Source organism: Girardinichthys multiradiatus, chromosome 11 (genome assembly GCF_021462225.1).
Source record: "Girardinichthys multiradiatus isolate DD_20200921_A chromosome 11, DD_fGirMul_XY1, whole genome shotgun sequence".
In the NCBI taxonomy this organism is placed as follows: domain Eukaryota; kingdom Metazoa; phylum Chordata; class Actinopteri; order Cyprinodontiformes; family Goodeidae; genus Girardinichthys; species Girardinichthys multiradiatus.
The window spans coordinates 23,426,157-23,440,978 of record NC_061804.1 but is presented as its reverse complement, the minus strand read 5'-3'; the positions used below and the strand labels follow the sequence as shown (position 1 = coordinate 23,440,978).

General features: G+C 41.5%; 1 protein-coding gene across 1 annotated transcript in view; it reads right to left on the bottom strand.

Moving 5' to 3' along the window:
• Positions 1–3,620: 3,620 nt before the first annotated feature.
• The window catches only part of LOC124875921 (melatonin receptor type 1B-B-like), a 117,070-nt gene continuing 105,868 nt past the window's right edge, over positions 3,621–14,822 (bottom strand). The window contains exons 3-4 of the mRNA XM_047378343.1: positions 8,597–9,499; positions 3,621–3,677 (exon numbers count right to left, since the gene is read on the bottom strand). Coding sequence (XP_047234299.1) covers positions 9,470–9,499 — 30 coding nt within the window. The 3' untranslated portion in view covers positions 3,621–3,677; positions 8,597–9,469. The remainder of the gene's footprint in view (positions 3,678–8,596; positions 9,500–14,822) is intronic.

Sequence of the window (14,822 nt, the reverse complement as noted above, 5' to 3'; positions counted from 1 at the left end):
TATGAAAGAGAGGACACACAGTCACAGTAGAAGCTTAGTCAGTAGCTATGTCTAGGAGAGAGTCAGTGTTAAACACTGAAAGACAGGGCCAAGTGTATCATCTGTATAAGGTGTGCATTAAGTAGTTGGCAGCTGCAGCTGCAGTCCCCTTCCTGGAAGGTGCCACAGTTAAACACAGAGCCAGACCAGGTGTAGTTTCTAGAAAGAGAAAAAAGAGAGCAAAAAATAATTACACTGCTAATTAGTATTTTTTTTAAATAACATTAAAGCTTATCCTCTCTCAGTGAAAGAAGTGCAACCTTCAAGCTTATCCTCTCTCAGTGAAAGATGTGCAATATAGTTTCCATACAGCAGTTTGACTTTGTTTAAACTTTTTTAAATAAAGAGAAAAAGATTCTTCACTTGCAATGAAAGTTTCAACGCAGTAAAAGCTGTAAATATTATCCCAACTTTCCATCTATTCCATTAACGGAAGATAAAATTAAACTGACCTTTTTTCTGTCTGTGTTTTGATGATAAGTCCTTTGACATGAAATGTCTTTATTTTATGTTTATTTGGACAAGAAGAGCACCAGCACCACACAGTTTCTCTGTGCTCCCTGCTGCGAGGACGAAACTCAATGCTTTTAGGCTCTATTTGACATGCTTTTCACCAACTCCATACTGAATCCTCTTTTTCATAGACCCCCTGCTATCATTTGCTCCTGGCATACTTCCTCATCAAGGTACTCTGGCTTAAACTAAAGTTAGTATTTAAATATATATTAAGTATATTAAATATAAGTTTAAAAGTTGACTATTTGAATGTACTTACTTTGAGTATTGCCTCACCACCTTTGACTGTCTGATGAGCGTGTGTATTTTTGTACTCACCATCACTGGCTTACATCCAAAGTTTACTTTTCAGCCTAATGACAGCTTTGATTTATGTACTTAACACCAACAATGTCCAGCTTTTATCAGCTGAGGAACAATGCACTACATCACCTTCTCAAAGGTACATATATAACAGTCTTAGACAATGTTTTAAAATCATAATTAATCATTTTGTAGCCTTGATTAATGACTGTGTATGTATCAATCAAGCTTTGACAAATGCTTATAAATCACAGGTCATAAGAATGTATTTTTATTGAACAGATTGTGTCAGTAAATCTCCAATTTTAACAACACTGTATTGAAACTATATTGCCTTTGACCAATGTCATTACATTTTAATGCTATCATATCTAACAGTTTGGACTGCGCTATTAAGAAAGGGTTCTAACTTAAAATATTCTAAAAACATATTTTCATATTATCAGTGTCAGGTCTTACATTATATGTACTGTTGTGATTATAAATATGAATATATTATTTTATATTTGATATTAATATTTTAATATTTTATTAAATAATATTTCGGTCTGTTAAGGGTTGTCCTGTGAATACCAACCCGATAAGGCGGTGGTATTAGGACAAAATTGAAAGGGATGAGCCAAGTTCTGACATTATTGAACAGGAAAACTCTGTACACACATGGCATGAATTCACACAATTTCTTAAAGTACAATAATTTATTAACAAAAATAAGTCAACTCAAGTCAAACATATTTCAATCAACAAACTCTTTACCATGCTAAAACAATCCAACTAAACTACCAAGCAGAATTAAAGAATAAGGAATACTAATGGGCTATGTAAAATATAAACAAGTTGATCAAACATGGCTGAAAGTCATGACCGAAATTGCAATATTACCATGGAATATTAACGTAAATTCCAGATTATAAGCCGCTACTTTTTTCACACACTTTGAACACTGCGGCCTATACAATGGTGCGGCTAATGCATGTTTATTTTCATGCCGCCAAAAACATTTTGCCAGGTAACAGTAGACCAAATCAAAGAGGTCCAATGAAATTGTGCGATAAAACAAGAGCACTTTCACAATTCAATTACCGATATTGTAAATCAATCATTTATATTCACCCTCATCAACATGTAAAATCACGGGTTTCGAAAGGCTGGACTCCTGCGTGATTAAGGGGACTGGGTGCACTCAAGTGAGAGCATCAATGAGGAGGCTGAAGTGAGTGACGAGATCCTGAGTCTGTTCAATTCGGACACTGAAGAACAGGACTTTGATGGTTTCAGTGCGCAGGAAGAAGATGAAGAAGGCGCTCAATGACTTTTGACCTGGTAGGCTGCAGTGTATATCAGTTAGGAGATATTGGAATGTTGTTTGTGCACTGTTCAGTAAAAAAGCATTAGCAACGAAATTTGTGTTACTGATAACGTACGTATATTTAAAGGTAGCTGTGTTAGCCACTGTTCGAGAAAAAGAAATGCAATATGCATTTGTTTATATTACTATACGGATTAAGTTAAAAGTTAAAAATTCCTCACGTGTAATATCTTTCTGTGTAAACCATATTACAATGTTGGACACCCACGGCTTAACATCCGGTGCGGCCTGTACAAGTACAAAATTGGCTTTCTTTCTAAAATTAGAGCTTTTAATCAGGTGCACTCTGTAGTCTGGAATTTACGGTATTTATGTTTGAGAACCAAGGATTATCTTGAAGAATCTGGAAGTGAAGTTAAGTTAGTCTTGGAACCAACTTAGGCAATAATTGGTATACCTTTAAACAACCATTCAGAGTGCAAGATCAGATAAAATATTATTTTAATAAAATAATATTTTAAAGAATGATTTGCTGAATAAAACCAACCTTCTGGATAACAAATGCTCAACGGTGTTTAATTAGCTGCCTTTATTTATCAAAATAATATTTAGGGAAATATTATTTTCTAGACTGAAAACTAACAACCTTTTTGGGTAAATGATCTTTAGTAGGCAAGCACGTGTTCTTAGCTGTTAGCGGTTGGAGCTAACAAAAGAAGCTTATAGCTTATCATCAGAATCACACATATACCTTTAAAATACCACAAATAAAAGGGTTAAAATGCATAAGCGTGGGTGGCACGCTATGGCCGAGCCTCTGTGTTTAAAATCACCCTTTAAATAAAGTTTGTCTTAACTTTAAAAAAAAAAAACACAGAACATACAAACTGAGCACATGTGCTGAACAGATAATCCGCCAGCACTAAGATGGCTGAGTTTTCAACATAAACAAAACCAAAGATCATAAAAAGACAAATTTTTAAATTATTTCATTATAAACTACTTCTCTCTGCCCAAAACACAACCTCTTACGTGAACCATGCTCAGGAAAAGTTGTCCGGGTGACGAAGTTGAAAGAAGCATTCACAGTGAACAAAGGGTTAACTGCAGCTAACCTCTGAAGCTGTGGGGTGGGGTGGCTCGTTCTGCCGGGCCGGTCAAACTGCACATTACTGCTGTAGCCACGGTGATGCGGTCCCGTTGTCCTTCCTTCAGACCAGGAAAAACTGCTCCACTCTGCGTTGTAGAAACAGGGTCTCTGCTGGGAACTTTCTGGAACACAGTTTGCTTCTGTAGACCTCAGAGAGAAAGTCAAGCAACGCTTGTACCTTAGTTACACCCGTTCATGAATGAATACCGGAATCACGAACAGCAATTCATTCCTACTTAACTTAGTGCATATGATCGCGTGATTGTATGACACTCTTGGATCAAGTTTGAAGAGTTATGTCTGTTTGCCTGCAAAGAGACATTAGCGCGCTGTGTCCCTCCGTCCAGTTCCTCTGGCGACCTGTGTGGAGGAGATCAGTTTGTTGCAAAAGCGGGGTTTTTATTTGGATAGTGACGTCACGGGAGGTCCGCTGTTACCCCGTTTCTGGCTGTGCTGGAAGTTGGTTAATGCGGTATATTTTGAAAGTTCCATACAATTTCTTACTGGCCATTCATTTTGTACCCATGGCTGGGTCCCGACAGTACCCTGGCCACACTGCTCCTTCTGTGTATGATTTTTGGTTCCAAAATTACAATTTTGTTTTAAAGAACCTTTAATAATCAATTAAGTCCAGGTTTAACAATTATGTCTAGTGGAGTTTTTATGGTTATCTCTTCCTAGAAAAAAATAAAAGCATCAAGTATGCCATTATTTTATTTTTACAAACAAAAACATATGCTTGGTCTCACAGTGATAAAATGCAAACTGTATGTCATTGAAGTTTGGTGCAGAATCAACTATTTCAGGTCTAACCTGTCTCAGTATTTTATATATTCAACTAATCAAAAGTGGTCCAGATTCTTACAAAAAAGATAGATTTTTATTTTAGTGCCAAATAGGAATACATAAATCTCTTGGCAATGTGTCAGGCCCACTGTGGGCCGCAGGGACTGACCCGGGCTCTGGTTGTCATGTTTCAAAGGCAATTTCCTGACCCACATGCAGAATCAAAACATGTACAACTAGGTCCTCCATATGGTATGCCTGAAATGCGAAGACAGAATAAGTGAAAAAATAATAGTTAACAAATTTTATTTTTACTTTTTTAAAATTGAATTCTAAAGCAGACGTTTAATGTCCATTAATGTCCACATTTTTAATTGAATTCTGCTTAGTGCCACACACAATCTGAAAATACCACAAACATAAGTTTTTTTTAATCACCACCTTAGGAAACATTTATAAAAAACATCTGTTTTCAAAACCTGCATGTGGTCAGGAGGTGCATAGGCAACACTAAATATCCATTTTAGCATGGGCATGAAAGTAAGCAATGGCCAATTCGTTCATGCGCAACTGACAGGGTTTTTTTTCTCTCCAGGGTGCCATTCCATGATAGAAGAACAACTTGCACATAATTACTAATTATATTAATGTACCTTCATTGCAAAATTCTCTTTGAATTCTTTAAAATCTTAGCACCAATGTTGCTCTCGGTCTTTACTATGACTGGCTGAGTGTACCTGCCAGTTAACGATCTTGCTATGGCTTTGTTGAAATCACAAATTACTATCATATATTTTCATACAATATACCTTAACAATAATCTGTTATTCAACAATTTATTGTTCTAACATGTCATTACTGAGCTAATGACATGAGCTAATGACCATCTGCGGCGCCAAGATGGCGCCGCAGATGGTCGCCTCGGCGTGTTGGTGCGCATTGTTTTGTTTTGTTTTTTGCTTTAAAACGGTCTTCTGTGATGGTACCCGGAGCTCTCTGACCAGAGAAGAACTCATGAACATCAGGGCTACTACACCAGAGGAGTTATTTCCAACATTTCTACCTACTGCTCTGGAATATTTGGACATTCTGGTCAAAGGTGCGCTCACCTTTGTTCACGCGGTGAAACGCCGGAAGAGAGGGAAACGGGCTGGGGTGCTGGTACGTCTTCGCCAGCGTGGACTACGAACACCGTTACCTGGAATATTTCTCTCTAACGTGCGCTCACTTCCCAACAAAATGGAGGAACTACAACTGTTGTTGGGGAAAAACAGGGACTTTTATTCATCGGCAGTTTTGTGCTTCACGGAGACGTGGCTGTGTGGATTAATACCGGACTCCGCGCTGCAGCTGGCAGGATTCCAGCTCTACAGAGCGGACAGAGACACGGAACTCTCCGGCAAAGCGAAAGGTGGAGGAATCTGTTTTTACCTCAACAGTGGTTGGTGCAACGACGTGACAGTGATTCAACAGCACTGTTCTCCAGACCTGGAAGCCTTCATCATAAACTGTAAGCCTTTCTATTCCCCCCGTGAGTTCGCTTCGTTCATCCTGGTCGGTGTTTACATCCCACCGCATGCTAACGTGCAGGTCGCACAGCGCATGCTCGCCGACCAGATACTGAGTGTGGAGCGGACCAACCCGGACTCCTTAGTAATCGTCGCTGGCGACTTTAACAAAGGTAATCTGACCCACGAACTCCCCAAATATAGACAGTTTATAAAATGTCCGACCAGAGAGGACAACATTCTGGATCACTGTTACACCACCATCAGAGACGCTTATCACGCCGTCCCACGTGCTGCACTGGGCCAATCCGACCACATCATGGTCCACCTGATTCCTGCATACAGGCAGAAACTAAAGCTCTGCAAACCTGTTGTGAGGACGACAAGGAAGTGGAGCAGTGAGGCTGTGGAGAATCTCCAGGCGTGTTTAGGCTGTACAGACTGGGATGTGTTCAGGACTACTACCAACAGTCTGGACGAGTACACAGAGGCTGTGACTTCCTACATCAGCTTCTGTGAGGACAGCTGTGTACCATCATGCACCAGGGTGAGTTACAACAACGACAAACCCTGGTTCACAGCTAAACTCAGAAGGTTAAGACTGGATAAGGAAGAGGCCTTCAGGAGTGGGGACAAAGACATATACAGAGAGGCCAAGTACAAGTTTGGCAAGGCAGTGAAAGAGGCCAAACGACTGTACTCTGAGAAGCTCCAAAACCAGTTCTCAGCCAACGACTCTGCGTCTGTCTGGAAAGGGCTCAAGCAAATCACCAACTACAAGCCGAAAGCCCCCCACTCCATCAACGACCGACGCCTCGCCAACGACCTGAACGAGTTCTACTGCCGCTTTGAAAGACAAAGGGACAGTCCTGCAACCATCTCCCACGACGCCCCCCAACAGCTGCAGCCACAATCCACCACCCCCACCTCCCCAACCTCAAGAGGGGCCTTGGCACCTCCAACCCCCACCAGCCCCCTACCCACGCCGAGGACGGCTCTTTCCATCCAGGAGAGGGACGTCAACAAACTCTTCAGGAGACAGAACCCCCGGAAAGCTGCTGGTCCGGATTCTGTCTCACCAGCCAGCCTGAAGCACTGCGCTGATCAGCTGTCTCCAGTCTTCACAGACATTTTTAACACCTCACTGGAGACATGTCATGTGCCAGCCTGCTTCAAGTCCTCCACCATCGTCCCTGTTCCCAAGAAGCCAAGGACCACAGGGCTTAATGACTTCAGACCCGTCGCCCTGACCTCTGTGGTGATGAAGTCCTTTGAGCGCCTTGTGCTCTCACACCTAAAAGACATCACCGACCCCCTCCTGGACCCCCTGCAGTTTGCCTACAGAGCCAACAGGTCTGTAGATGATGCAGTCAACCTAGCCCTTCACTTCATCCTCCGGCACCTGGACTCCACAGGAACCTATGCCAGGATCCTGTTTGTGGATTTCAGCTCTGCCTTCAACACCATCGTCCCAGCTCTGCTCCAGGAGAAGCTCTCCCAGCTGAGTGTGCCCGACTCCACCTGCAGGTGGATCACTGACTTCCTGTCTGACAGGAAGCAGCGCGTGAGGCTGGGGAAGCACGTCTCTGACTCCCTGACCATCAGCACCGGTTCCCCCCAAGGCTGTGTTCTCTCTCCTCTGCTCTTCTCCCTGTACACCAACAGCTGCACCTCCAGTCACCAGTCTGTCAAGCTTCTGAAGTTTGCGGACGACACCACCCTGATCGGACTCATCTCTGATGGTGACGAGTCTGCGTACAGATGGGAAGTGGACCATCTGTTGGACTGGTGCAGCCAGAACAGCCTTGAGCTCAACGCTCTAAAGACAGTGGAGATGGTTGTGAACTTCAGGCAGAACCCAGCCCCACCTGCCCCCATCACCCTCTGTGACTCCACAATTGACACTGTGGAATCTTTCCGCTTCCTGGGAACCATCATCTCCCAGGATCTCAAGTGGGAGGCTAACATCAGCTCCCTCATCAAGAAAGCCCAGCAGAGGATGTTCTTCCTGCGGCAGCTGAAGAAATTCAACCTGCCAAAGACTATGATGGTGCACTTCTACACAGCCATCATTGAGTCCATCCTCACCTCCTCCATCACCATCTGGTACGCCGCTGCTACAGCCAAGGATAAGGGCAGGCTGCAGCGTGTCATTCGGTCTGCTGAGAAGGTGATTGGCTGCAGTCTACTGTCACTCCAGGAACTGTACACCTCCAGGACCCTGAAGCGGGCAGGGAAGATTCTGGCTGATCCCTCCCACCCTGGTCACAGACTCTTTGAGACTCTCCCCTCTGGCAGGAGGCTGCGGTCCATCCGGACCAAAACCTCACGCCACAAGAACAGTTTTTTCCCATCTGCCACCAGCCTGGTTAACAAAGCCCGGAAACCACCCTGACATTCCCCCTTTCCCCCACACCCCCCCTTTTTTTGCTGACAGGACACCTGTAACCTGTAACTCTATGCGTTACATTAACGCTCAGCTTGGACTCCTGCTTTACTTGCACAATGATCATCTGCACTGTTGTATTGCTCTTGCATCTTATACTGCTCTATATTTACTCTCACTCACTTAAAACTGTGCACTTATATTTATATTATATTGTAGATATGTTTGTACTGTTTAATTTGTATTGTATTGCACCGACTACGCCAAAACAAATTCCTTGTATGTCCAAAAACGTACTTGGCAATAAAGCTTTTCTGATTCTGATTCTGATTCTGATTCTGATGTTAACACTATCTCTTTTCAACAATACTGAAGAGAAAAAGAACCCCAAAGAACCCCAAAAATGCTTTTATCTGTATGATAAAATGTACAAGATAGACACATGATGATAACATGATGGTGTTATCAAAAAGTTTCATGGTAATAAAACTGTGGAATCTCCTCAAGAACCTCGTATTAGATGGAACCTCAGTAAGAGAAGTTTGTAACTATAGAAAAAAGAAATACTGCACCAGACATCTAAAACACCTCAGGCTGACCTGGAGCAATCTGCAGTGTTGATTTCAGCCTATGATGCTGCCTCACACTGAGCCAACAAGACAGAACCTGTGAAAGAAATTCAAAATGAGTTGGGGCAGAGAAATGTTTGCATGTTATTAATTTTCTGAAATTTAGTGTTGAGTAGTCTATGAGTGCTTTTCTAGTAATTAATATTGCAAAGTTTTGGCAACAGAATTATCACTGTATTTCTTTCTCTTTTTTAACTACTGTTATTTTATTTTGATAAAATTCTCCTGAAGTCAGTTTAAAATCAGCAACCTCACCTGCATATTTTGCCCATGGCAGGAAGCCAGAGTACCTGGAAGAACAGATTGACGCATGGGGGAGACTGTGCAAAATCCATATAGAAAGGCCTCAGCATCTTTGTTTAAACCCATAGAATGGAAGTCTAGGAGGCACATGGTTTTTACACAAAATGTATAAAATAAATCTAGCAACTAGGTGCATTTTCACAAGTTTCACACTGGACTTAACAAACAGAGATAAAGCAATAAACTTCAGGGTCTCCAAGGCCCAAACAACAAACAAGATACCCCCTTTTGACTGAAAATAAAAACAATTCTTATCTAACAAAACAAAGTTACAATGCCTTTGCTCCCTAGCTGGCTACAAAACAGGAGAATAACTAGTTGAAAGAAAATGACAGAGGACGTCTACCAAACCCCCCATCTAACATCCCCATCTTCAAGAACAGTTCACCAAAACAAGATTTAACTTCAGAATCACTCTCAGACACTCAGACTCACACATAAGTTTTACCGTCTACCAAATCCCAGATGCCCAAGGAGAAAGGGCGTGCCACTGGATGAGTTAAGCTTTTATGTAATCCACTGATGAAAAGGGGGGTGACTTCAGCTGTGCATCAAGGTTTGACAGGAGGCCTGCAGACAATCATGAAAAGAAAAGAAGCTCTCTTATATTAAGAGAGCTCTAGAGGTCAGTGGATGTAACTATCTTTTTGCTGCAATTTTGGATTTGAATTCAGGTCTGCTCTGGGCCATTCTAACTTATAAAGATGTCCAGTTGTATGTTTAGGGTTATTGGGCTGCCTGGCAGTTCCACCCTCAGCATTCTTCTATCAATGTACTCACCATCCCTCCTCTTTACATGTCAAAACCATCTCAGTCTGGCCTCTCTGGCCTTATTCCCAATACATCTAACATGAGCTGTCCCTCTGATGTACTCTTTCCTGATCCTATCTATCCTCATCACTCCCAAAGAGAAAATGTCTGCCCCCTCCAGCTCTGCCTCCTGTCTCTTCCTCCATGCCATTGTCTCTAAACCATACAACATCGCTGGTCTCACCACCGTCTTGTAAAACTTTCCTTTCATTCTCGGTGGTACTCTTTTATCAAACAACACACCTGACACTTTTCTCCACCTTCTTCATCTGTTACCTCACAGCTCTACGTGGGTCCTTAACCTCATCTGCCTAACTGTCCATCACCACAGGAAACAGGAAAGGGCTCAGAGCCAATCCTTGATGCAGTTCCACTTTCACCTTGAACTACTCTGTTACATCTGCAGCACACCTCACCACTGTCTTACAGCTCCCATATATGTCTTGCACCATACGTTTTTGCCACTTTAGCCTTCCTCATACAATACCACAGCCTTCTGACTTCAGTCTAGCTTCCACAACTTTTTTCCTATAACTTCATTGAATGACTTATCAACTTTACTCCACTGTAGTTGCCACAACTCTGCACATATCTCTTGTTTTTGAAAATTGGCATCAGCAAACTTCTCCTCTATTGACCAGGCATCTTCTCGCTCTCTAAGTTCTAATTGAACAGCCTAGTCAAAACCTCTACTGCCGTCTCTCCTAGACACTTCCATACGTCCACTGGTATATCATCATCTCTTCTATGCCTTCCTTACTTCATCTTTACTGATCTTTGCTACTTCCTGATCCACAATGGTTGCTTCTTCTGCTCTTTGTTCTCTCAGTTTCCTCATTCATCAGCTCTTCAAAGTACTCTTTCCTTCTTCCTGTCACACTTGTTGCACCTGATTACATTTCCATTTCAGCCCTTAATCACCCTAACCTGCAGAACACCTCTGTCTCTCTGCTTTGCCAACATATATAAGTCCTTCTCTCCCTCCTTTCTGCCCAACCTAACATATTAGTCACTGCATGCCCTTTTTTTGGCCTTAGCAACCTCTACCTTTCCAGACTTATAAATGTCAATGCATTTGTTTCTCGCCTGTTCATGAATTTCTTAAGAAGGGGTGAAGCTCTATTGTTTCTCATAAATACCTAGCCTACTTCATGCTCTCAGATATTTTTGATTTGAATGATATCACAGGTCATGGACTTGTGGCAAGTGAATGTGAACCAAAAGTGTCATTAGTCACAGTTAATTTAGATTTACATGGGAGAAGTATGCTTTCAAATAATGGTAAGCTGTATAGTTTTTCTTTTTTTCTTAAATAATACAATCATCATTTGAAAATAGTATTTTGTTTTTACACAGGTCATATTTGTCTAATATTGGAAATGTTTTGATCACCTGAAACATCTGTATTAGGCTGACCACTCGTCCAACTATCTGACAATTGGCTGTTGGAAATAGGCATCAGCCTCCTCTGACCCTACAAGGATACAAAGGTATTGTATATGAAATAACTACATGAGTATGGGAGTTTGTGAGGTCTTCAAGAAGTTGATGAATCCTGGCTGGCTGGCTGGATAGATCTTTAATGTACTTGCGGAACAAGGTTTGCATATTTCTTCATATTGCTCATAATAATGTAAATTTGATTAACTGGATTGCAAGCACCAGTCAATAGATTTCATAGATATAAACAAAAATCCAAGTTGAAAGAAGTTCAGTTTTAATTGCTACCTATAAAGTGGAGAAAATAAATCAAAACCCCTGTGGAAAAATGAAATTGCTAAATAGTTTACGTAATATATTTTTCTGTTTATTGCCAGTAGCATGCTTATGGCAGGGCTTGACACATGTTTACTGTCTAATAAGCTGTTTACTTAAATCGACAGAGCAGAATACACAAATAAGTATCCATTATGGTTACATAGATAGTAAAAGTTATACACACAAATTCTAGAGAATGAGGGTTTTTCTTTTAAAACAAGAAAAAGAGACAAAGGACTCTTTTTTTATGCTTTAGCTTTTACATTTTATAACACAGAGTGTTTGGGCGCATGTGAAGGGACACTAACAGGCTTTATTATGTATCCACCCCTATGGAGAGACATGCTTAAATGTTCTCTGATTAACATAATACACTGCAGCAGAGCTGAGATGCAGATATGTTTCCAGTCCCCTTTGCTTGTCTGCCAGCAAGATTATGCAAAAACTCCCAGCCTGGGTTTCATCAAGCCTGGCAAAGGCAGCACAGGAAAATAAAAAAACATTTTAATTTTGCAGTGGATCTGGATAACTGCCTTTCAAATTGTCAGTAATGGGAAGGTATTCATGAGTAGGTAGTGCAATTCAAACAATCAAGTCTGATGCAGCTTTGTTGTCAGATACTGGCTTATAAAGACTTCAGATACGATTTGCCTTGGAACCACATACCTAGAAATACTTTGTTTTTCAAGAGTTAACAAATCTGTTCAGTGACATCATGTTCAAACCATGTTGATGGATGGATAACATACTTTTGCTTAGGTTTCTATTTTTGGCTAGGGAAAGTTTACAAATTAACACTTAGCGCTTTTACAGCTACAGTTATGCTACAGTAATGGCATTGTTTAATAAAGCAAGTAAAGCTCCAAAGCAAAACTTCAAGACAAATGTATGAAACTCTGATCAATCTACAGATGATAGGCAAAAGGGTATATTAGACTGTTCAAAAAAACGCATTGTCAGAGTTTTACTTTAATACTTTTTTCTGCACCATTGGCCTTTATTGACAGTAACCAGAGAGGAAATGGGGCAACAGAGAAGATGGGAAGACATGCAGCAAAGGTCTCAAGGTTGGGAGATGAACCCAGGATGGGTTCTGTTAACCAAAAAAGTGCTTTTCGATTTGGCTTTTCTTTGAATCACTGAGCTAATATTCAGTTGCATAACCACTTTTTCTGAGAGCTGCTTCTCATCTGTGTTGCATAATAACAAACAGGTTTTCATTGCATGCCCCAATTTTTTTCATGACTGTATATTGACTGAATAAGTTTCAACAATGAGAGCTCCTACAACATCTAATATCCATTCTGTAGATTATTAAAGTATCAGAGATTTTTTTTTTTATTACATGTCCATATGTGCGATTCATTCAACATTTATTTGTACATGGCCTGATCAAAGGCAGTCATAACTATGGTACCATATATGGTTCAAAGCGTATTTGTAATCATCTATGAAATTTAGCTTGTTTCTCAGACATCACTAAGTGTCAGTAATGTCAGTAGTACAATGCATACAAGTATTGTCAAATAAAAGTGTGGAAAACTTTGCTAACTAACAATTCACGAACAGATTAACAAATCTCCATATTGTGTTATTTAATAGGCAAGAAAAAAAAATATCACAATAGTAAAATAGTGAATGCGTTTGGTTTTCATAACCATGGACAGGGAAGCTGGTCACAGGTTATGGAAAGATGGATTGGTCAAAATAGAGTAGTAATTGAAAAAAAATATGTGAAAGGCTGAAGAAGAATTGAGAGGACAGAGGTCCACAACGATCCAAAGCATAAGGCCAGAGCTACATCGATATGGTTTAGATCAGTGGTTCTCAATTCTGGTCCTCAGGGCCCAACAGTCTTTTCTGCTTTAGATATGTCTCTGCTCAACCACACCTAGTTCAAATGATTGCATTACATGCTCAGGGTGCTATCAAGTGCTACGGAGGCTGTTACTCATATATTCAATTAAGTCAGCTGTTTGGTAGCATGGAAACAACTCTAACATCCAGGGCAGTGGATCCTAAGGACCAGGATTGAGAACCACTGGTTTGAGACATACAGGGGTTGGACAATGAAACTGAAACACCTGGTTTTAGACCACAATCATTTATTAGTATGGTGTAGGGCCTCCTTTTGCGGCCAATACAGCGTCAATTCGTCTTGGGAATGACATATACAAGTCCTGCACAGTGGCCAGAGGGATTTTAAGCCATTCTTCTTGCAAGATAGTGGCCAGGTCACTACGTGATACTGGTGGAGGAAAACGTTTCCTGACTCGCTCCTCCAAAACACCCCAAAGTGGCTCAATAATATTTAGATCTGGTCACTGTGCAGGCCATGGGAGATGTTCATCTTCACTTTCATGTTCATCAAACCAATCTTTCACCAGTCTTGCTGTGTGTATTGGTGCATTGTCATCCTGATACACGGCACCGCCTTCAGGATACAATGTTTGAACCATTGGATGCACATGGTCCTCAAGAATGGTTTGGTACTCCTTGGCAGTGACGCGGCCATCTAGCACAAGTATTGGGCCAAGAGAATGCCATGATATGGCAGCCCAAACCATCACTGATCCACCCCATGCTTCACTCTGGGCATGCAACAGTCTGGGTGGTATGCTTCTTTGGGGCTTCTCCACACCGTAACTCTCCCGCATGTGGGGAAAAGAGTAAAGGTGGACTCATCAGAGAACAATACATGTTTCACATTGTCCACAGCCCAAGATTTGCGCTCCTTGCCCCATTGAAACCGACGTTTGGCATTGGCATGAGTGACCAAAGGTTTGTCTATAGCAGCCCGGCCGTGTATATTGACCTTGTGGATCTCCCGACGGACAGTTCTGGTGGAAACAGGAGAGTTGAGGTGCACATTTAATTCTGCCGTGATTTGGGCAGCCGTGGTTTTATGTTTTTTGGATACAATCCAGGTTAGCACCCGAACATCCCTTTCAGACAGCTTCCTCTTGCGTCCACAGTTAGTCCTGTTGGATGTGGATCGTCCTTCTTGGTGGTATGCTGACATTACCCTGGATACCGTGGCTCTCGATACATCACAAAGACTTGCTGTCTTGGTCACAGATGCGCCAGCAAGTCGTGCACCAACAATTTGCCCTCTTTTGAACTCTGGTATGTCACCCATAATGTTGTGTGCATATCAATATTTTGAGCAAAACTGTGCTCTTATCCCGCTAATTGAACCTTCATACTCTGCTCTTACTGGTGCAATGTGCAATCAATGAAGACTGGCTACCAGACTGGTCCAATTTAGCCATGAAACCTCACACACTAAAATGACAGGTGTTTCAGTTTCATTGTCTAACCCCTG